The sequence below is a fragment of the Uloborus diversus genome, chromosome 7 (genome assembly GCF_026930045.1).
Source record: "Uloborus diversus isolate 005 chromosome 7, Udiv.v.3.1, whole genome shotgun sequence".
Lineage (NCBI taxonomy): Eukaryota > Metazoa > Arthropoda > Arachnida > Araneae > Uloboridae > Uloborus > Uloborus diversus.
Window position 1 is genome coordinate 119,733,551 of NC_072737.1, and position 24,257 is coordinate 119,757,807.

The 24,257-nt window shown below is 33.3% G+C and overlaps 1 protein-coding gene across 1 annotated transcript in view; it reads left to right on the top strand.

Moving 5' to 3' along the window:
- Positions 1 to 22,045, top strand: part of LOC129225559 (ophiophagus venom factor-like) — a 99,567-nt gene extending 77,522 nt beyond the window's left edge. The window contains exons 28-41 of the mRNA XM_054860004.1: positions 3,612 to 3,778; positions 5,181 to 5,339; positions 5,826 to 5,936; positions 7,509 to 7,659; positions 8,570 to 8,656; positions 10,467 to 10,542; positions 12,783 to 12,870; positions 13,948 to 14,022; positions 14,118 to 14,223; positions 14,303 to 14,392; positions 17,444 to 17,545; positions 18,802 to 18,885; positions 19,854 to 20,001; positions 21,697 to 22,045. Coding sequence (XP_054715979.1) covers positions 3,612 to 3,778; positions 5,181 to 5,339; positions 5,826 to 5,936; positions 7,509 to 7,659; positions 8,570 to 8,656; positions 10,467 to 10,542; positions 12,783 to 12,870; positions 13,948 to 14,022; positions 14,118 to 14,223; positions 14,303 to 14,392; positions 17,444 to 17,545; positions 18,802 to 18,885; positions 19,854 to 20,001; positions 21,697 to 21,829 — 1,577 coding nt within the window. The 3' untranslated portion in view covers positions 21,830 to 22,045. The remainder of the gene's footprint in view (positions 1 to 3,611; positions 3,779 to 5,180; positions 5,340 to 5,825; positions 5,937 to 7,508; positions 7,660 to 8,569; positions 8,657 to 10,466; positions 10,543 to 12,782; positions 12,871 to 13,947; positions 14,023 to 14,117; positions 14,224 to 14,302; positions 14,393 to 17,443; positions 17,546 to 18,801; positions 18,886 to 19,853; positions 20,002 to 21,696) is intronic.
- Positions 22,046 to 24,257: the final 2,212 nt, after the last annotated feature.

Below are 24,257 nucleotides of genomic sequence, written 5' to 3' on the forward strand. Positions count from 1 at the left end.
TGGATTTATTGGAAGTTCATCTATAAAATGCTTCTTAGTCTGATTTAATGTAGACCGGGATTTCTCACTTTTTGTTGACAATACCTTGAGGCGGCAAATATGGCAATGAAATTAATGCTGCATTTATTGTAGCTGTAGAAACTATGTATAATGGAAAAATTCATAATTATGACAAATCATGTAGCACAAATTGACATAGAAAAACCTATAAATTTAGTGTATGAAGTGGGAAAATAAACAAAAATTGCTTATTATTGTTATTACAATTTCCAAACATGCTGCTATACTATCTTTTCTTTTTAAATCGAGGTTAAACATTAAAACTCTACTTTCAATAATTTATTTTAATTTGCGGAAAATTTTTAAAAAATATTGAAAATATTCTGCTGAAATATCAAGCACAAAGATAGAGTTCTTTATGGAAATTAATATTTTCTTTATCTTAAAATGATTTGTATTAAATTGATATTTACTTTACTTCATGTTTTATGCAAGTAAAAAAAAAGGCTCCACAAATAATGAACATAAGCACTTATTGCTAGAAACATCTGCTGCAGGGAAAGAGATTATATAAACAACATGGGATATGCATTTAAAAGTCTTGTCTACGAGCTTAACAAAATAAAAGACGGTATCATTTCGGATCCAAAAGCTGATATAAACGGTTTGCATTTATTTTTTATTGCATCAAGCGCTTTTTTTTTCCTCGAGTTTCATCGATTTTATTCAAAGATTGCTAAACAATTATTTTAAAATATTTTCTACGAACACTTTTGTGTTATAAAGTTCTTGATACTTTTTGATTATTAATTTCTTCAAAATCAATTTTTTTTTGCTACTTAAATATTTCATGAAGTTTTGTAATATTGTTTACCCATTCCAAAATATTAATTTTTACTAATGGGTATAGCAATATTTCATTGAAAATGATAAGTTTGCGAACACTTTTGGGAACTACTGTATAAATTATTATATTGAAAAAAACATTAAATGTAGAGTGGAAGAAGAAAAAATATCAATACTTACTGGGGGATTGGTACATAGTATTTTTTTAAGAAAATAAAAATGCAGAATGAAACAAATTTGAACTATTAAACTAAAAAATACACTTCGTTTAACAGAATTATTTTTGTAAAATTCATGGAGAAGAATGAAAACACATAACCATGTAATATATTACACGTTGAAATTAAAAGCTTCAAAGTTCTATGCCATTTATAAAAGCGCTTATATCATCTGTGTTAGTTTAGCTACGGTGGAGTGTTTTTTTTTTTTTTTTTTGTGAGTTTAAATTCGTACAAATTCTTTAGTCATGTTTGTAATTTTTTTAACGAAATAAAGGAAGTACGTTTTGGAAATAAATGTCAACAAACCAATATTCTCTTTTTCAAATAAAAAAAAAAAATAACGCTAGCTAAGCCTAACGTGGAGGTGACTCAAAGTTAACAGACAGAATTCTAAACCTAATCGAACCATTCGTTTTCAATTTTAATGTGTTTTAAATACAACAATAAACACAACACTAAACAAAAATGTAACAATACATAAAAGAAGGCACATTGCACATACAAATTTCAATAAATACTAACCTTTTTTATGAATCCTGTAGGATAATTTCCGTAAGATAATTTAACGAGCAAGTACAAGACTGAAACGAAAATTCCCAGAATGCACTGCAATATGACGAAATTGGGACGAAATAATTTCGTCAAAAATTTGAGATTTCTGGTTTCGTCAAATATCACGTGATTCGGTGACGAAAGGATCGTCGAAAATAACGAAATAGTGCTCGAGGATTGCCGAATCGTCAAAATTGAGCGTTTCATTTTTGACAGTGCATTAGCCAGGGCTAAAGCAGAAATACGTGAAATACACCGCCAGACCGGAAATGACTGAGCTGGCGGTGTATTTCACGTATTTCTGCTTTAGCCCTGGCTAATGGGCGGTAATTTACTGAATATACCTTGACTCGCTTTCAATCTTCGAGTTGAACCAAACCATTGCTTCGGTCACTCGTCTGGTCTGCTAATTCTATATTAGCTACCAGTTTGTTTCGCACTCTTGGCTTCCTTAAGAGGTTTTCCATTTCCAGCTCAGTCACTTTCCTATGCCGGGCTGATGAGTGCTAATAAGCACGAAACTGCAGTCCTCGGCTGGAAATGACTGAGCTGGCGGTGTATTTCACGTATTTCAAAAGATGTCTAGTGGGAGAAAAAACAGTTTTCTTTGGCATGCTTTCCCTCAAAAACTAAAGCTATTACCACACTCATGGTAGTTTTTGCAACTGAACAGTTGGTGAGTAAAGACTTGGTAACATTTTTAGTGAAGTCCTGTTGTAAAGAATACCAGTACAACGAAATATCCATTTCAACGAAATTAATTTTTAGTTCCAAATTAATTTTCATTGCATTACTTGAATTCCATTACAACGAAATTCTTGTTACAACGAACAAAATTTGCGGTCTTTTGAAGTTCGTTGTAACGGGATTTCACTGTAGTACTGGCTTATGGAATACTGGCTTCAGTTCTATTACCGGAGAAAACGGATACGCCGACATATTTTTTGGGAATATCCGGTGCTGAAAATACCGGCGTATGGAACATCGACTCCGGTTTCATTGCGGATTTCTTAAATGAAGCTGGAACCGATGGTTCAGTTAAGTTATTTTATGCCGGAGATTTTTTTCCAACAGAGATAGAAGACATTCTGAGAGTTTCGCGTGTTTTCGAACAATTGTGAAGCAAGGCGTCATCATTGTTTGAAGATGACACTGTGAAAAAAGTTTTTTGAAATTTAATGGCCTTACATTTTCCCGTCCAGCATTTCTACAAATGCGAAGTAGATTTCAATTCTGGCTAAGCGAAACATAATTTCAAAGTTTCAACTTGAAATCCTTTCCTTTCTTTTGGATGTATTGAGACATAAAATTTTGTGCGTTGTGTTCAAGAAATAGTCCACTCTGAGAATAACTGGAAATAAAAATTTTTGACTTTATCTTGTTAGTGAATGAAATTATGTTCCCTCTTACCTCAGTGACTAAGGGATAAACGGAAACACCCCCTTTATTTTCTCATGAGGATTGATGCAGATAGATAATCGCACTACATACCATCAGCTTAGAAGTTTAAGAAGTTCCACACTAACAATACTCAACTCGTGAGTACTTCCTGAAGTTGGGTCGCAGATGTTTCAAGTCTTTTGCGTTAATATTACTATTTTTCAATGGAGATTATTTCCCTAAATATAATTGTAATAGACCTATACAGGCCTAGGGGCCGTATAAAAAGTTGCATTTCGTATTTTTTCACTTTTTTTTTTTTTTTTTTTTTTTTTTTGTTTCAAATTTTTAGTATCTTAACTTTGGATATTAGTTGAGCAACTTTTCAAATTGGAGATGTATCGCGTACGTATCGTGTACGTCCTGTCCGTACGCTACAGAGCTATGAATCTAAGACTAACAGAGTCGAAAATAAAGATCTTTCAGGTTAAAAGTTGACACGAAGTATAATTCTCTGAAACAAGGCATAATCATTAAGTGAACTTTTATAATTTAGAATGCATAATTTGGCTTTTGCGCACAATGCATAATCTTTGCTTTATATTTCTATAGATACGAATACACTACACTGGAAAACGAGCGACTCCGCGAGAGACATTGAAGCAGCTGCCTATGGATTGCTCAACCAATTACTTTTAGGTGATATGAACCGAGCGATGTCGATCGTTAATTGGCTAAATACGAAGAGACTGCAATCAGGTGCCTTCCAATCAACACAGGTTCGCATTTCTGTGATCAATCCGAAAACGGAAAGATCTATAAATACTGCATGTTACATTTCAAATACTAATACGTGTGTGTGTGTGTGTGTGTGTGTGTGTATGTATTTTTATACCATTAAGGCTGTGTTCGGAAGCAATGCACCGGTTAAACCGCGTGGTTAGACCAAGTGCGGTTATGGCGGTCACTGATATTTTTCGGGTTAACCCCGGGCTGTGTTTCTGAACGCTCTTGGTTACAGCGCGGTAGTTTTAGTTCGACCTTAAACGGGAAACTCCAATCAAAACGTAACTTTCGTGATCAGAGAGCCACGTGGGTTACGATGAAAATTTGAAACACTACCGGATTGGCCAAAAACTTCGAGACGGCGGTGCGAGCGGTTGCGACTGGTTCGATCGCCTAAGAGCGACCACAGCGTTTTCCGAACGCTGATAGGTGACATCCCCGATTCCACCGCAAGCGTTTTCGAAGGAATGCAGTGGCACCACAGTGACCGTTCTTTGTTTCCAAACGTCCCTTAAATAAATTTTAAAAGTCAGTTTTACAGCAAAACAGCAAAGTTCCATTTAGCAACAGTGAAAAAAGGAGTCTGCTATTTGAAATTCGTGTTGCAGAGCTTAAGAAGAAATACATCAACTTTGTTTTGCTATGAAGTTTACACAAATGTGCAATGTGTGAGCACCCATTGTGCAAAACAGCTAATCTGTGAATCAGTTTGTTCTACACATTTTTGAGTATCTAATCTCAATTGCTCGCAACGGGGGGGGGGGGGGGGGCTAACAAATGCATTGCTGAAGTTTATGTTGTGTGCATTCGGCATCGGGGGTTTATGAACTGTGTCTTTGACGTAACCTTATAAAAAGAAATCACGTGAAATGAAGTTTTCTTTGAAACGAACTTTTGTGAACGTGTTTTGTGTGTGAAACGAACTTTTCTTACAGATTAGACGTTTGTCGTTTAACAAAAAGTTTACACGTCGAACATTTGTAACTGAAAAAAATTTGGTATATTTCTAATTACATTCATGCATAGCTGATTGTAATATGTGCTACAATTTCAAAAATATGATTTTTTTTAAAAATCAGATCCACTATTTGTGCTCACCCTGTCATATATACATACATACATACATATATATATATATAGTGAAACTTGTCTACAACGATACTGTTGGGACCTAAAAAATATTGTTATATACAGGTTATCGTTATAGACAGTTTGATTATTTATGCTGAGAATTTGCTGAGACCATGGAAAATATTGTTATAGACAGGTTTATTGCTATAGACAGTATTATTATACACAGGTTTCACTGTATACGTAGAAAGTTTCAGCTCATGAATTTATTTTTAATCAATTAATAAACTTACTGATTTACGTTTTTATATTTTGGTGTTTTAGGATACGGTAATGGCTCTACAAGCTCTTGCTGAATATGCTATAGCAGCCAGAGCTCCACCTCTCAATCTGAAAGCTAACATTTCATCTAACAATGACAGGCACTTTCAAAAGGTTTTATCATTTAACGACGGAAATGCTGAATTGCTGCAAAAACTCAACGTAAGCAGAAGAAAATTTTCATAGTTAAGAAAAGCAATGTAATTTTCCAAATTTTATCGCAAGCTATTATTTTTTTATCAGTTTATTGTGTATTGTATCCAAGCTATGGAAATGTAAAGCGTTTACTGTACAATTAAAGTCTTAGATTTTCATTATCAAGTGAATTTCAACAGTCTCAGAAACTCATTTATGAGACATCAATAACTAAGCATACTAAAGGTTTTTTTTTTTTTTTATGATTTTGAAATGTACTTATTTGTTGACTGTGATGCTAGGAAGTTTTCACTATTCTCATAAAATCTTTTTTGTTTTTTGTTGTACCATTTACCCTACGAAAGGAATATACTTCGTTGCGTAACTTGTGGAACAACTTCTCTTGAATACAGTGGTATAAAACTTAAACCACGATTTTTCTTTCACTCACTTTCCTTTTCTTTTTAGTTTTATTGCATTCATATGTAATTTTTCATTGATTCATATATTTAGGTGGATAAAGTTGGAGGAACTATTTTTATCAAAACTACTGGTCAGGGTGTTGGATCAATGGCTGTCAAACTACGTTATAACATACTGAAAGCCCCAGAAAAAATATGTAAGGTATGTATATCATTCTTTCAACACTTGTACTAGTTTCCTACTTTTACTAGGTCAAAAAATATTTTCGTATTATCCTAGAAAGGCTGTCTAACTGTTTGTTCAAAATGTATTGTATAGGAAATAGCAGAAATGTATAAAATTTAAAAGCCCCAACGTTTAATTGCACAAAACTTGAAGAATACTGCATCTGCAAGTTTTGTGTAGTTAAGCGTTGCTGTTTTTATTTATACATTTTTTATTTAAAATTATGAATCTAAACTTCTTAACTATTGTAATTTGCAAATACTTTGTGCGATTAATCTTTTTGCACCTAACTACAACAGTGAAAAATCGATGTGGTTTACAGTATTACTGAAGCAATCAAAGGAAAATCTTTTATCTCTAGTTTAGAATATTTCATTATTCTTCTTATTATTATTATTATTATCATTCTATAAAAAAGCTAAATTTTCTAGAGAGTTTAGGTATGTTTCAAATAAGATTATCATCAAAGCATCTTTAATCAAAACTAAGCTCTTTTGAAGCTAAATTATTCTTATTTCAATCACAATCAGCCTGCGATGTTTTTTTCCCCCTTTCTTTCTTTTTTTTGAAATGCTATGTACTGTTTCATTTACTTTTGTCCGTAACTAAAGTCTTTAAGATCTTTTCATCATAAAATCATTCAAAAATATATGATAGCCCATAAAATGTGCAAAAAAAATATTCAGGCATCCAATTTCTACACATATTTTTTAATGAAATCGCACATTTACAATAAAAGCACAATTTCATTCAAGTCAAATCAATTCTCATTTCTTTCTTTTTTAAAAAATACAGTTCGAGCAAGCGGAGTAGTTCAAGCTACACTTACCCAATAAACTGCAGTGAAAAATATAGGTGCAAAGGCTTATGCCAATCCATGTACTGGCAACATATCGCACTCCAAGCCTACCACTCCTTGTGGTTTAACCGTTAGATGGGGCCCTAGAGGCTACTTTGATTTTTTGATCCAGACCAGAAGCCGAGCAATCCCTGGTCCATCAACCCCAGAGGTATTGGCTCACTTAGGAGGACTTCGTGACCACGACATATTTAACGTATTCCGGTCACCATTAATGAACGCAAAGGATCATCGATCTGCTTTGATTAACCCGGCATGAAGAGTTTCGGTTAACGAACCCTTTGGTTACGAGTCTGATGCCCTACCCATCAGGTCACCACTGACTTCCATCTACTGGCAATAGGGTTTATTTAATTTCAGAATGGAGCAAAAAAAAAAAAATAATAATAATAATAAAATCTGAAAAGGCTAACTAAAATGTATGAAAAATTCTAACTTTTAGAAATGCAAACTAATAATTACCAGGACCCTTCGGTTACGAGTCCGACGCCCTTCGATCAGGCCACTTAGGCATTCCACTGGCAATAGAGTTTAATTTGAGAAGGAGTCAAAAATATCTAAATAGGCAAACTAAAATCTATACAAAATTATAACTTTTAGAAATGCGGAGTAATTACCAAGACGAAATTTTTCATGAAACAGCTTCGTGTTTTTTTCTTTCTTTTTTTTTTTTTTTTAATTACTCTTAGTTTCAAGTGGTAGTGAATGTCACATCTCCAGACAAGAAGGAAGAAATCATGAAAGAAGAAGAATTCGATTTCGATTTGATGAATCCAAGAAGATTAGATGTTTTCGAGCCATTGCCTAATGACCTCATCAGGGGTGTTGCAAGTGCTCTGGGTAAGATATCCAATATTCTTCATTTCACTGTAAAAAAATTCTTTGTGAAGAGGGCCTCATCGATATTTCCTTAACGGATGGTACATTTTGGTATCATTTATTTAACCCAACTACTGACCACTTTGTAGACTTATACAAGGTCAGGCATCCATTTTTCAAACAGCAAAGAACAGAGTTACATTTCAGGAAGAAATTTTGATTTTGCCATCCGACAGAAATATGATTGCCATTCATTTAGCCTTAGCTAGCCTCACTTAATATTCACTTAAGATCACTTCAAGGATTTAATGGTGATGGATCATCGTCTAAAACCAATGTTCTGTGAGCTTGTAAGCTTTAGCAGGTGTTCCCATAGAAAGGGTCTGAGAAGGTGCGTTAAAGAGCAATTCTTCTGCAGAATCTTCAGTAGATGCCAGTGAAATTTCGTACTACTCAGTGAATCATTTCTAGTGGTGTTGCAGCAATCAAATCACGAAGGGCGTCTTCAATTCCCCAATATTCTGTGAGCTTGTAAGCTTTAGCAGGTGTGCCCATAGAAAGGGTCTGAGAAGTTGCACTAAAGAGCAATCTAAGAATCGATACTATCGTATTACGTATTTCCGTACTTAACAACAACTTCCGAGGTCTTTTTCGAGGCGTGTCCATATTTTTAATGTGGATTTACAATAGAAACAGACTAAGTTCTCGTGAAAAGATTGTAATTCTTCAAAAAGTACCGCGAGTCGGAAAAGTTTGGAAACCCCTGATATACACGATAATACAACAATCGAAATGAAAGAAATCTTGACAGCAAGGAAATAATGTCGGTAACATTTTCCTCTAACCTTGCTCTTATCTAATTGAATGAATAAACTAGCTCTATCCTATGCTCATTTCTATAATGCACTGAAATGTGGATTTTTTTCCCTAGATATTAATCCGGAAGCTCCAGTTTTAGAAGAGGATCCCCGAGATCGAGGGAAAAAGAGAGCTACACTGAATGCCATGCCCAATATAGGTATAAACGAGCTGATGTTTGCATCACATGACTTCCTTTTACTCCAATTTAATGTCATTTCCCCATTACTGGCAATTTTAATGTGATTCAATAGTTTACTCTCTAAATATCACCAACAGTGGCCTAAATAAAACAGATTTTTAAAAAATCGCCAAATTCGTCCCCAAGTTGGCGACAAAACTTCGTGACCTGACTTCGTGTCGTTCGTCGATGACTGGCGATATATCGCCAAGTGTCCGCCAAATTATAACACCACTTAAGTTTACATAGAAATTAACAATGATTTCCCCCCAAAAAGGGGCAAAAGCCCTCTTTAGAAACATCCGAATGCAACCAAAAGAAGAGGTGCACAACTACACCCCACTAGGTGTGTACTTACCAAATTTCAACTTTCTAGGACTTACCGTTTTTGAGTTATGCGACATACATACGCACATCCGCACATATGCACATACGTACATACATACGTCACGAGAAAATTCGTTGTAATTAACTCGGGAATCGGCATTATGGATATTTCGCGTGTCTATACGTTCTTAGGCACTTATCCACGTGTGGTTAAGTCGAAAAAAAAACTTAATATTCTTTCGGGGGTGATTAAAATGGAAATTAAGGTAGATTTTTGAGGGAAAATTTTTTCGCGATTACAATATTTCCTTTTTCGTAACAATCAAAAAAAAAGTTTTGTCCAGAAATGGTGGTGAATAAAACGGTGCATTTATTATTCTCTTACTTTTTAGGGCCAGTCTGAAAAAACAAATAGCATTATGAATTCAATTTAATTTGTTCGCTAAAGTTAAGCGTTGAAAAGGTCCTTTTTCGCAGACCATTGTTACCTTTTTTATTACTCTTAAACTTCTCTTAAAATAGCAACATCTATCTATTAGCAATGTTTGCTTGATAAATTAAATGGTTTGCTTGATAAATTCAACGAATGTGTGAAAAGTTTTACAAATATATAAAATTTTAAAAATAATAAACTAAGTCTCTTCTGGTGTTGATATATGTTATGCTATAATAATGAAACAATCTTGTATTGTTTCGAAAACCAAGATTTAAATCTTTCGGTAAAAATCCACCGCTTATCTTATTTCTTACAAAAGACAATTTCTCTCTTTTTTTTTTTTATCTAATTGACATTCACTGCGGTTTCAGCAACAATCTCACATTTGGCAAAATGTTCAGCAGAGGATGTTTAGTTTAGTGTTGCATAAAGATACGTAGTTGTTATCTATTTACTCTGAAATCATAGTATTATATAGGTTAAAACTTTTAAAATAGTTCCCACAAAACCGATTTTTGTAAAAAAAAAAAAAAAAAAAAAAAAACATTAATATTTAAAATGCGCCAAAGGACGCATATCCTGTGAAGGAAGAGTGTCGATTTGACAAAGTTACCTTTAAAATAAATGTTTTAGTCAGAAACACAGAGTCATTTCACTTTTATATGACATTAAATTGATATCGGGAGAGACATTAAAAACTCAAAACAAAAACTAAATTCTGGCAAACTTAAATGTTTAAATGTCAAACACTTCTGTTCTGATCTTTCAAAAGTAATTGTCATCTACTTACCCCTAGAAAAAAATCACCCTTACCATCCTGCCTATCTTCTATATTTTCTCTCCTTAACCATAGCCATTAAGCATTTTGAATTCTATACCAATTAAATACTAAACCATAACCATCTGCTTCAAAAAAATCTAGGAGCTGCTGGCCTTTCAGAAATTACTTTGCTAATGCTTTAGTTTTATTATATATATCTGAAACAATGTCAAAGTAGTCGTTTAAGTTTTCAAACTCTGTTTCAGGAAGACCACTTCGAGTTCGGAGAGAAGATCAAGTCGAAAACAGTCAAGGACGACTTAAAATATCTATCTGTTCAAGGTAAAATTTTAAGTGTTCAAAATTATCTGTTGTTTCATAACGTATGGGACACCTATGTACATTAGGGTGGTTGAAAAATACATGTTTAAAAAAAAGGTTTTTCCTAGATAACAGGACACCCCTCAATATTTTTAGACTTGTGGATAGTAATATACTGGTAGAATATTAGCTTCCTATTTCAACTGAAAGACGGGGCTCAACCTCCTCCCCGAAAATTTATAAGTATGGGGAGAGGGGTTAAAAAAGTACATTGAACTGAAAAAAACAATGCTACGTATTGTAATATACACTAGTAATATGCATATACATTGCATTATAATGATTAAATGTTTCTAAATTTGTGGCATTTTCTACGCTACGGCTAATGTTAAATTAAGGGGTCATTGAGCACCTTCTTAAAATTTGAGTAAGAAGTTTGAGTAGTAAACTTTGAGTAGTAAAATTTGAGTAGTACAACTTTTGCAGCATAACACTATTAGTAAGTCCAAAAAAATAGGGGTGTCCTGGATTTTAGCTGAAAAAAAAAAGTTTTTTCGAACCACCCTAATGCATATGGGACTAACTTTTTTCAATGCAGAGAATTAGTATAAATGCTTTAACTGAAAATGTTTGTCAAACCAAACTTTTTCCCGGAAACTTTTAAAGTAGCCGTAGTAGATCTTAGCAGCTACCAGGGGCGTCCCGATAGGTCACGGGAGGTCATTGTGACCTTCCAAAAAATGGCTTACGTGGCAAATTTATAATTATTCCGTAAGATCTGGAGTTCTGTTTGGAAAAATTATCATCATATTGCGAAATATATTATTGCGAAATTTGGAGTTCCATTCTGCAAAGTTAGGGAATTCCATTCGGTAAAAAAAAAAAAAAAAAATGCTCTCGGCAAATTGGGAAGTTCTACCCTCCCAAAAATTTAAGGTCGGTGCTCCCCTGGCAGCTACGCGTAGGTTTTATGTATGTGTATTCATGTATTTTTGTGTGCGTTTTATATTCTACTAGTGGTACCCGCACGGCTTTGCCCGTAGTAGAAAATTAAAAGGTCATTTGGTTCGCCTGTATATTTACAAATACAATAGACCCTCGTTTTACGTTGAGGTTACGTTCCACGGAAATGCCGCGTAAATTGAGACCTAATAATAGTGTTAAAATAGGGGTTTGGTTCCGTAGATAACAAAATACTTCATTAAAGTGATGACTAATTGTATAAGTTTAATGTGTACTTATATCGACTTTTATGCAAAACATGCATAAAGAAACCATAAATTAATTTCGTGTTCTGTTTATAAAAAGAAGCTGACTATGATAGTCTTAGCAGTCATTAAGAATTTTTTTCTGTAATTCTTTGCAAAGCATTAAACGTATCCATGATCACTTGCGTCATTTTCATGATAGACTCTTCCTTCACTAACAAATCAGAAAGATCATTTCTATTGTCTACGAATGGCTCAAAATTTTCAAAGTGAGCGTTTATGGTTGTGCATCACAGACGTCGGCGTTGGTTTTGGAGTCCTTTGTCACTCCTAAAAGCTCTTCTTCTAGTGAGTTCTAAACTGTGTGAGTTTAACAACTTTACTTCTGGAAAGAGCTCTGGAACCAATCGCATAAAATGTCACCAGTGGTCCAAGCTGCATTATTAGCACGCCAAAATGCAGTTGATTACGCGTAATCTGCAATCTTTAGAAGTCTGAATTTTGAAAGAGGGGAAAGTGTTATCTGTTTGCATTGCCGCATCCGCGTAAAACCGAAACTCATCCGCGTTAAATGAAATAAAGGTGTCAAATCTTAACCCGCGTATAATCAAAACCGGTTAAAATAAACCCGTGTAAAACGAAGGTCTACTGTAATGGATAATTTGCTCGCCCATGTTACGGTTCCACGTTAATATAGTTGTGTAATTTACTCGTCCACGTTTTGATAATTTTGCTCAGTAAAATGTTTTTAAAACAGAAATAGAAAAAGAACAAAATCGAATTTTCGAAAAATAGCTTCCAGGTGCACGCTCCCATGCTACAAACTAATCCTGCACCAAATTTTGTGAAAATCAGCCGAACGGTTTAGGCTCTATGCGCGTCACAGAGAGACATCCCGACAGAGATCCGGACAGATATCCCGAAAGATATCCAGACAAACTTTGAGATTTATTATTAATAAAGAATATTGTGCGCGTCTATACATTTACCCATCCTGAACTAAAACTTTGGGGAAAGACTAAATATCTTTCTTTTTTTAATTTATATCCATAGATATCTGGGAGATAAAGATGCAGGCATGAGTATTGTTGATGCCGGACTTTTTACAGGGTTTGAACCAGAAGAACAAGATTTAAAAGATGTAAGAATGTAATTTATGTTGTTGCGCATTTTTTAGTAATTATGTTACAGATTAAATTTTAATACCCATGGATTTTTCCCCCAAATCAGTATGGTCCAACTTTTAATTCCCCGAGCGGCAACGAAACATGATCACAGAACTGTAAGGGTCAAAAACATTCCAAAAAGTAACGAACTACATATTTTATTTGAAAACTTCATAACTAAAATTAATATAAAAATGAGATTAGTTTAGCAGGGGGTGGGGGTACTAGTTTAATACCATTTCATTTCACAACTGAGAATTAAATTGCAATGTGATGACTGGCCCTGTTACATTGATACAATGACTTCTGTAAGTTTTTTTGGAGAAATAAAGATTGTAAATTGCTGCAGACGTAAATTTAAAAAAAAAAAACTTATAAGTATATAGTATAACTTTAAAACCTAAAGCAGAAAGAAAATTAAATGGATTTTTTCTCGGAAGTTAATTTAAAATATATATTTTGATAAGGGGGAGGACAAGGGCCAACGGAAATGAGCAGGCGGGCCGCATGAAGCCTACTGGTCACGGGTTGAATCACATTGTCCTAAACAGGATTATTAAAAGAATATACATTTCCGAAGTATTAGAATAATTCAACTTAAGTTGATGCTTGTATTTAGTTCAGTATTAATCAATGTTTGCGAATCTTAAACTAAATTACTACATTTTGCATATTTTGTAGATAAAGTTGAATTTTAAAATTTCATGCTACTTTGTTCTGTGTTTATTCTGCGCGAATCTACCTAAAAAAAATGATTTGTATTTAGAGTCAAATATCATCGGTACTAAAACGAAATTCCCATAGCACAAAACATTTAGTTTATAAATGTAATTATTTTAAATGTTTGAAAATTATAGGAGGATATAATTTTATATAATCCTAATTCCTCTTCTTGGTCTACCGATATACCTTAATAGCATAATTGATTCATATCTTGAAATTACTAAGTAGAACTTATATTAAACAGCAGTAATCCGCCTTTTTTTAAACGGAATTCGTAACCTTCGTACTTAATAGACAACGATAGTTACTGTTGCATTCTCCTTTCTTAGCTACAAGATATGCCCCAACATTTGATAGAAAGATATGAGAAATCAAAGCGTGGTGTTGTGTTCTACCTTAAAAAAGTAAGTATTTTCTTAAAACAGAAGAACTACATGTTCTACCATGCATTAAAATGCCCATACTAACGTTGAAACCTTCTTTTCTATGGTTTTACTAGGTTCCAATGGATCAGAACTATTGTTTTAGCTTTCATGTACGTAGAGAATATTTTGTTTCCAAACCCCAAGCTAGCGTCATCAAAGTGTATGACTACTACAACCCAGGTTAAAAGAGTAACTTGTTCTCTGGCTAAATATTTATAAAATATCTCCAAATTTTATAATAATTATTTTTTTTTTCCAGACGCTTCTTGTACTGTGTTTTACAGCCCCGAAAATAACAGCCCGCGGTTGCGCACGTTTTGTGAGGGAGGAGTTTGTCAATGTGCTGAAGGTGAGTGTTTCTATCAATATTAAATCATCCATTAATTATTGTCAAAGGTCAAACTCATGAACGTTTGGTAGAGGAATCTGGGGCAAAGCGAAATGGTTAAGGTAACTTACTTTTTTAAAAATGAACAATTTAGAAATTTAACGAATACCTTTGTGCTGAAAATTAAATGAATCAATGAACCAACCCATGTTGGTTAATTGATTCATTTAATTTTGAATTTTTTTCTGAAAATTACGGTGCATAAAGAAATAACAATGTATTTTATAATATAACCTGCTTTGAAACATTATTTTTTATTTTTGGCAATAAATTTGTATCTCCCAAAAAAAGGTGGAATTATTTCACTTCGTTTTTTCATGGGGAAAGAATGAAAAATAAAATATTTTTAGTGAACTATTTGAATTATTAAAGATATTTTTTGTCAAATAAAGGAGTAAATAAAAGAAAGGATGAATTAATGAAAGAAAATTAAGCAATAAACAAATAAATAAATAAATTAGTAAGTTAATAAATGAGAAAAATAAATCAGTAAAATAGTGAATAAATAAGAAAATAAGTAAATGAATAAATAAATATAAAAAATAAAATAATTAAAGAAGGAATGTAAATGAAAGACATAATAAATGAATACGTAAGTGATTTAATAAAATATTGAATATGTAAATGAAATGAATTATTTTACTTTGCCTCATCCATTTTGCCCCTTGCGCACTTGACTAACTCTACAAGGCATTTAAAACACAAATAAGCTTAATATGAAACAAATAAATATTTTACTAAACATTAGTGCATTTCAATTAATATGTTTAATGTAAATAACAAGAACTTTATAATTTAATAATAACAAGAATAATTTTTGACTTACAACAAAATATTACATTACGAGTAACAATTTTTGAAAATTGCTTGTATTATATTCTTTGATTTTCAGAGGTAATTTCCTTCTTGACTGGAACATGTGTTACTACATGGTTAAAATATTAATATACAGGGTGTTCCGTTTTAACCTGCAAAAACCTTTATTTTCGCAACCGTTAGTCCTAGATGTATACTGCCAGTTACAAAAATGTTCAAAATCAGATGCAGAGTTAGAATATTGAAAGTTGGCAGCAAAAATAAAAATGAGTCAAAAAAATACAAAATTGAACTTTTTATACGGACCCCAGGTCCTCTAACATATTTATGGAAATAATCTCCATTGAAAAACAATCCCAACACAAAAAGTTTGAAATTAGTGCGAGCAATGTTCACCAAGATATGAAACGCAACGTTTTGTGACTTACCCTACTTTTCACTCGCCGTCAATAACGCCTTTTGGGGGGAAATATAGCAGTTAACATGTGTTTATTATATGTGTGCAGGGAGTGGTTTTTCAAATTGTTCGAGGTTTTGCAGTGTGTTTTTGCGTATCACGGCATAACATTTGTATTTATTTTTGAATAGCAATGAAAAATTTAAATACCTTGTTTTTTGTTACTATGACGACCTGTCATTCTTCTGTAAGGGCGATACGTTCCAATCTCATCTTTTGTATGGTCCCTTAAAACTTTAAACTGGAATCTCTCACTCAGTTTTGGTCGCACAAATGTCAAGGTTTTTGTGTTAGTAATATCTTTCAATGGATCCCTAAATATAAGTTAGGGGACGTGGGGCCCGTATAAAAAGTTAAATTTTGCATTTTTTGACTCATTTTTATTTTGCTTCAAACTTTCAATATCTTAACCCTGCATCTGAGTTTGAACATTTTTGCAATTGGAAGTATACACCTAAGACTAACGGTTGCGAAAATAAAGGTCTTGCAGGTTAAAACGGAACACCCTGTATAGGTGGCGCTAACAGCAGAGTAAATAGTTCACTATTTCACTTTGCCCTACATTCCACTACTCTGTTCAAACATAGAGGGCTTAGAATGAAATTTTGCTAGCTGCTGGCGGCAGAGTTCCAGAAGAAACGAAACCTGAAATATCAACGTTTGTAAATGTGAAGAACTACTGAAAAATTGCCTATCAAAACCAGCGTTCTACAATAATTTGATTCTTATCCATATTTAAGGCTTCATCAACTGGAAAAAATCATCTTCCACAATAAAGAATTTTGATGTTCAGTATTTCATTGAATGTAGTACTTTTGTACGATATAAATAAAAATATAACTTCACTGTATTTAGTAATAAAATATTTTAGATTAGCAATGAAATTTCACGTTTTGCATTATAGCCCTAAAATATCCAAATTTTCTTCGGTATATACTGAAGAGCAAAATCGTATACTAGTTGGGAGAAACCGCTTTCTGGTCGATTTTGTCCCACCATTTTGAAAAAAAAAAAAAGCTATGAATAGGAATGAGTTTGAATTTTCCTATTACTTACATCCAAACGAAACAGTATTTAAACTTTTAAATAATTGTATTTGAATCAAATTTTAAAAAAATAGCTTTTAAAATTCAAAACAATAGGTTGAAATTGATATTTGAATATTAATTTATTACTTTAAGTTATTGTTTATATTTATAAAGCTCAACCACATACAAAATGGAAATCGGAAACAGTTGCCGGCATCCTCATATATATAATAGCCAAAATCACTGATCGAGTAACGCTCTGACGTCACCAACAATGAAGCTTAAACCATAGCCTGCGTGACGGCATTATTTCATTGTTGAAGCACAAAAAATTCAGTAAATTACTTTTACCTGATAATAGTTTTTGGAACTGTTTGACATTCAGGGAAATGTTTTATTTTGACAAGGCTAAACTGGATCCGGTAACTGAACTGTTTTACTGGTAAGTCTATCACTTGAGAAGAATGAAGAAACGAAAAAACTGGTCAACAGTGAGCGTTATCTACTGGAGTTTAGGGTTAATCCACAGGAGTTACGGTTAAAATTTCAACTATCAAATATCAATAAACATGCAATTACTTCTTTCAAATGTAGAAGATATTTTCGCCCGTCATACCTTGACGGGCGATTTTCTAGTACTTAAATATAGACGAAATAATTTTAAAAATTTCACTTTATAAATGCAAATTAACTATTTGATATTGATTGCAGGTGGCTGTCCCCCGAAAAGTCCGTTTTCTCAAGTCAAAAAGGATCTTCAAGAGGACATGAGAGCACAGTTGTTGCAACTCGCTTGTGATAAATACGACTTTGGCAAGTATTGAAACCTATAGCGTGACAGCATGCTGCACAATTGGGTTGCTTCTGAAATTTTAAAAGTTTTGTTCTCTGAAAGAGCATGCTTTGAAACATAGGACTTAACCATTTTTTAAATAATTTGATAAAGTTTAATGTTTTTAAAAAATATTTTTTAACTGTTGCGCAGATTCAATTTAATTTTTTACAGTTAGCGCATGACATCACAAGTGGCAAAAGTCCATTCACTAATGCCATCAGCGCAGAGTGCAATATTTTAACATTAGATAAAGATAATTATTGCTATTAGAAAAAAATAAAAATATTATAGCGCAATGATAGTACTGAATTTGCTTCAGAAAAGCTCTCATTCAAAATTATCATTATGATTGTTATTATTATTACTATTGGCAACCTTTTTTTAACAATGCATAAACATTCAGCTCGCCAATGGAATATCGCGCCTAATTACATCACTTCTGACGTCATAAAGACCACACCTTATTGCCAAAATCGAAAGTAAAATAAATAAATTTAAAAAAAAAAACTATTGGGAAAATAAGTTTTTTCTCGCTCCATGTTATTGTTTTTTTTTTTTTTTTTTTTTTTTTTGCTCTATTAATTTTAGTGACTAAAAGTAGTACTTTTAACTGAGGGAAACAACCCCTTGGGGGGACTGCTAAAATAATTCGTTAATTCGGGATTTATTATTCGGTAAATTGAGGGTTTTGCCTTCATTTTAGTAGGAAAAAAAATCGCTAAATCGCGAAGTTTGTTAAATAGAGATTCGTTAAACCGGGGTCCGACTGTAGAAATAAATCCCTTTTACTAATAAGTGAAAGAATGAATTTTATTTATGACTGAAAAAAAAAGAAACTTTTAGTGAGCTGGGGAAAAATCTTAACATCGGAAAAAAATAATAAACAAAGAAAAATGCGTCACTAAATAAAAAGATTTTTGAAAAATTGGCGGATTGCTTTGTTCAATGCACTGTTTTTATTGATATGCTGACCTGGAAAAATGCAACCACACTCCACGCCCTGTATTGTCATACTTAACGCTCATTTTATGCTGAAACTTTTAAAATGGTCTTTCCGAACCGTTTTAACTTTAAAATGGTATTTTTAAATTATATTTTTATTATTATTATTATTTTTAAGTTAACTTTAAAGATTAAAAATGTTTTTCTTTTTTTTTTCGGTTTTTGTTTTTGTTTTTAAAGTTTTTTTTTTTTTGTTAACTTTTTTTATTAACTTTTTTTTAATTTATTTCAGTTTGGAAGGGTCAATCTGAAGGAGATGAAATCGAAGGCGGCTTCCGAAAGATTTCCTTTAGAGTTGATACAGTCGTGAAAGAAGGTGATTTTATTTTAAATTACTTGCATCTTTTATGTATTCCAACAATTTTATGTATTTCCTCAATTTGCACTGTAAAAACCTTACTAATCTTCATGACTTCTTAAAAAATACCAGTTGTACCGAATGTGGTGTTAATCATGCGCAGTGAAGTTTTGTACTGAAAAAAATAACATACAAGTCAGTACATAATTCAAAATAAGAATAGATAAATAAAACATCTGAGCGGGGAAAGAAATGTATTATTTGGGATTTTATATGTTGTGTTACATTATATAAAAAATTAAATCTGAGTAAAGATTTCTGCTGTTTAGTCGTCCACAGGGTTGCTTGGTAGTAATGCGCTCCGTGTTACGTCCAAGCTTGTGGGTTCAAGCCCGACACCAGTCTGTGTGCTTTTAAAATGAAAAAAAAAAAATGTTAGCATCTACGTCTTGAGTTCCTGTATGGTTATAGATTTAACTATTTTTTTCAAAACAAAAATGTTTCCTTAAAAATAAATATCAGCTGTGTGTGTGTGCTTTTTTATTATTATTATTAATATTACAGAGCATATTATGATACAATTTATTTATTATTTTTATGCGTTTTTCATTTTTTCACTTATTTATTTGGTTATTATTTATTTATTTTTGTCCATTCATTTTATCTTATTTACTTATGTATTTCCTATTCATTTTTTAAAAATTTATTTGTTTTTTTTTTTCATTTATTTTTAACACTTTCATATTATTTATATATTTATTTTATCTATTTATTTTTTCGTTGCAACTTTTTTTTTTTCAATGTTTTGGAATTCAAAACGTATTAATTTTTTCAATCATATTTAGTTTTTCCGTTTCCTTATGTAATGTGTGCAGAAGTGAAACACGTTTGCTGAGATAAGTAATAACTTAAACCTATTTTAAGCCCATTTCTGCCGAAAACTTTAATTTTTGCTTCTAGTTAACGTTATTAATTTATCTCAATAGGAATGGAAAAACGAGAAATAATAGAAGGAGAAGTGAAGGACCTATTAGTGAAAGAAAACTGTGAAACGGCAGTTTTAATCCCGGGAGCGACATACCTCTTAATGAGTAAAGATGGCCAAAAGTATATGAACGACAAGAATGAGATTTGGTACGAAAGATTTTTTTATGCCACAAAGAAATTTTTACTGAGTATTTAATTTCCAGTTATTAAGCTCTTCTCCAAACTACCAGGTTAATTACGAGCAAACGACGTCTGCTATTAATTATATATATATATATATATATATATATATATATATATATATATATATATATATATATATATATATATATTGAGCTATAACGATTGCTTATTGTTCTCACTTGACAGTTTTGAATTCCTATGATTTCATTCCCCCCCCCCCCCCGCCTCCCTCTGCAGCACCACCGTCGGCCGCCTGCCTCACGATGCTGCTCCTCTAGCTAAAACCGTGTCCAGGTTGCGTCACTTACACTCCTACACTTACACACAAATACGCTTACACATACACACACACATACACCTACACACACAAACACGTACACACACACAGCTACCCATACAAACACATACCCTCCACACAAACACACATACACACAACTACCCACACACACATACACCATACCCCCTCCCCACACACACATCACACACGCCTACATACACACACACACTCGTGATTGCGAAAAACATAATTTAAATTCAAGATGTCAAAGTTCAAATTATTTTTTTTTAAAATTTAACACAGCATATGTAAATGCATAGTGATTCTAAACTGACTTAACAGCATAAGCCGCGTTTACAGGAATCTTTTCTACCTCGGAAAAACTTGCTTTTAACCACAATCTGTTTATTTGCCGGGGAAATGTGAAATTTTCTTCCTCCTTTCCATGAAAGCGTAACAAACAAACAAGCTCACTTTCGCATTTATAATATTAGCAGTGGCGTACCTAGTATGGGTGACACCCGGGGCGGTAATTAGTGGTGTCAACCCCCCCCCCCAACACTTACAAACACAAACGCAAAAGGAAAAAAGTATGTCAGCATGAAATTTATTCAATTTTCAGACGCAACTAGATTTGTGTTATAACGAAATTTTAAGTGGGCTGATGTACAAAAAACAAAAAGAAGTGGAGTTCCGTGCTTTCCCCCCCCCCCCCGGAAAATTTTCACATTTGGAGTCTTAAAATTGCCTCTTCATATTTTTCAAAAACTTGCATTTCCACTTTGATTGTCACCCCCCAGACGGGTGACACCCTGGGCGGATCGCCCCCTCCCCCCCTCCCCGTAGCGACGCCACTGATATTAGTTAGGATTCCATAAATTCGATTTCGATTCAACAGTTGCAGTTAAATTTACTTTGATAAACGGAAAATTTAGCAAAAGATAAAACTACAAAAGCTGACCTTTGAAAATAGGCTTTTCCGATTGTTTTTAAGAGCTTTTTAAAACAGTTACAAATGTAAAATTTCTTTTGTGAAAAAGATATTAATTCATTCGAGTTTTAAATTATTTATTTCACTGTTTTTTGTACAACACGGTGTTATCACTTTCTTCACTTATAGTCTCCATGTTCAGCAAAGTTAGAAAATATGTTTTTTGAGCAAAAAAAAAAAAATATTTTTCCTTGACCGTTTTTTGAAGTGGTAAATGTATGAGTTTCGTTAATAACACTCTAAAAGTAAAGTTTCACGTATTTTATCAAATACTTTCGTCTCTTTTTTTCCTTTCAAATTCCACTTAATTTGAGAATGATCTGTATTTATGTATTTGTATGTTACATTTTTAAATAGGAAATAACTAAGTGTATTTATTTTCTTGACATAGGCATCGTTATCTGCTTGGGAATTCGACTGCAATTCATCTTTGGACGTCTATTAGAGTGTCTCCAAAAAAAGAACTGCAAAAAGCTCTAAAATCCGTAGTAAAAACACTCAATACTAAAGGATGCAATCAGTAGAATTAAAAGAGTTATAATTGGAAAATGAAATGAAAAACTGATATGAAATAAATATATAATATACAAGTGTAAAAGCATACAGGCCTGAATTGTTTGAGTTTAATATTTACTAAAGTAATTTCTCAAAGATGTAGATAACATCTACAACAATTAGAATCTCTCTTTTAATCTACGTTTCATGTACCAAAAATAAAAATTTGCTTTGTTTTACTGTTTTATTTTACGTGTTATTGTGTTGTTACATAGTAGCTTGTGTCTGAAATACTTTTGCATACGTTTTGTTTCTTAAAAAACATGCTTTTTCATTTGATTTTTAGTAAACGTTTTTATGTGGGTATTTCAATTTACAAGGCCTAACAGCACACGAGGAAATTTTCTTATTTTCTTAAATTTTTTTCTCTTTATTTCTTTTTCTTCAATTAAAAAAGACAGCAATATATTACACTGGGGAACAATTTGTAAAACAATTTCTGTTGAGTTAGGTTTTTGAGCTGTTTTATAGTTAATTAGGCATGCTGGTTTCAAAACTGTAGTTAGTTTTATTCTACCACGTCAAGTTTTTTCTCTACACCTTATGAGAATGTGACTACTCCCCGCGGAATCGAGCATGAATCATTGGCTGGCTGGCACTAACCTTCTCCGATTGGCGCCGGGTAAATGACGCATGGGAGCACAGCGACAGGTTTATACTGGTCTGGGGTTGTTCAATTACGCCTGAGATACTGTAGTGAGAGGTTGTATGTTACTCTGAAATAGTGAATCACATTCCAACGTGGAGTTTGAGTTCTTGTTTATATACTGTTCTTGTTCTTGTTTTTGAGCGTTTAGTTTTCACTTATACATCAACTGAAACTTTTCCTTATGGCTAGTTCACGTCGTAAGTGCTTAAACAGCCCCGATTCGTTTTGTTATATATGTGGCAGTTTTACCATTCCCAGTCAAAGGACAAACATCAGTACATTTGTCAGGCAAGTCTATTATGCCTATTTTAAAGTGAAAATTGGAGATCAAGACAAATCATGGGCTCCACACAAAGTGTGTAAGCAGTGTGTTGAGAGTTTACGGATGTGGACAAAGGGAACACGTGGTAAATTTCCATTTGGTATCCCTATGATTTGGCGAGAGCCCAGAGATCATTCAAGTGATTGTTACTTTTGTATAGTGAAAATGTCAGGATATAATAAGAAAAACAAATGTAAAATAGAGTATCCTAGTTTACCATCAGCTATACGCCCAGTGCCTCATTCAGCTGAAATCCCAGTGCCAGTTTTCAATGAATTACCCTGTTTGGAAATACAGGAATACAAGTCTGATGAAGATCGAAGTGACCCCAACGATAAAGATTTTGAAATTGAATGTGATTCCGTTCGTAAGGGATTTGAGCAACATGAGTTGAATGATTTGGTACGAGATTTGGGATTATCCAAAAAAGCTTCAGAGCTCTTAGCATCAAGACTGCATGAGAAAAACTTGCTTGAAAAGGGAGCTAAGGTATCATATTTTCGATCAAGAGAAAGCGCGTTTCTGCAGTACTTTCGAAGTGATGATGGATTTGTGTATTGCGATAACGTACATGGTTTAACGGAAGAGTTGGGAATTTCAGCCTATAACGCAACTGAATGGCGACTGTTTATCGATAGCTCAAAGCGGAGCTTGAAGTGTGTTCTTCTTCACAATGGAAATTTATTTGGTTCAGTCCCGATAGGCCATTCAGTTCATTTGAGGGAAGAATACGAAGACATAAAGAGAGTCATTGATTTGTTGCAATATCAAATGCACCAATGGATCATTTGCGTTGACCTTAAAATGGTCTGCTTTCTTCTTGGCCAGCAACGCGGATATACTAAGTATCCCTGCTTTTTGTGTATGTGGGACAGCAGAGCTCGTGAGAAACATTGGATGCAGACGAACTGGCCGCCAAGATCTGACCTGAAACCTGGTGATCCAAACATTCTACATCATCCACTTGTCGACAGAAAGAAAAATATATTTCCACCTCTGCATATAAAATTGGGTCTCATGAAGCAATTCGTAAAAGCTTTACCAATTGAAGGAGACTGTTTCAAATATCTCATTTCAGCATTTCCTAGCCTGTCATTTGAAAAGATAAAGGCCGGTGTTTTTGATGGTCCACAGATTCGGCAGCTTGTGAAAGATGAAACGTTCATAGGAACAATGTCAGAAATTCAAAAGAATGCTTGGTTGGCATTCAAAAACATTGTTAAAGACTTTCTTGGAAATACACGAGCCCAGAATTACGCCGAAATTGTCCAGCAACTCTTGGAGAGCTTCAAAATGCTTGGTTGCCACATGAGCATCAAATTGCATTTTTTACATAGCCATCTTGCTAACTTCCCGAAAAATCTTGGTGCAGTCAGTGATGAACAGGGCGAGCGATTCCACCAAGATTTGAAGGTCATGGAGACAC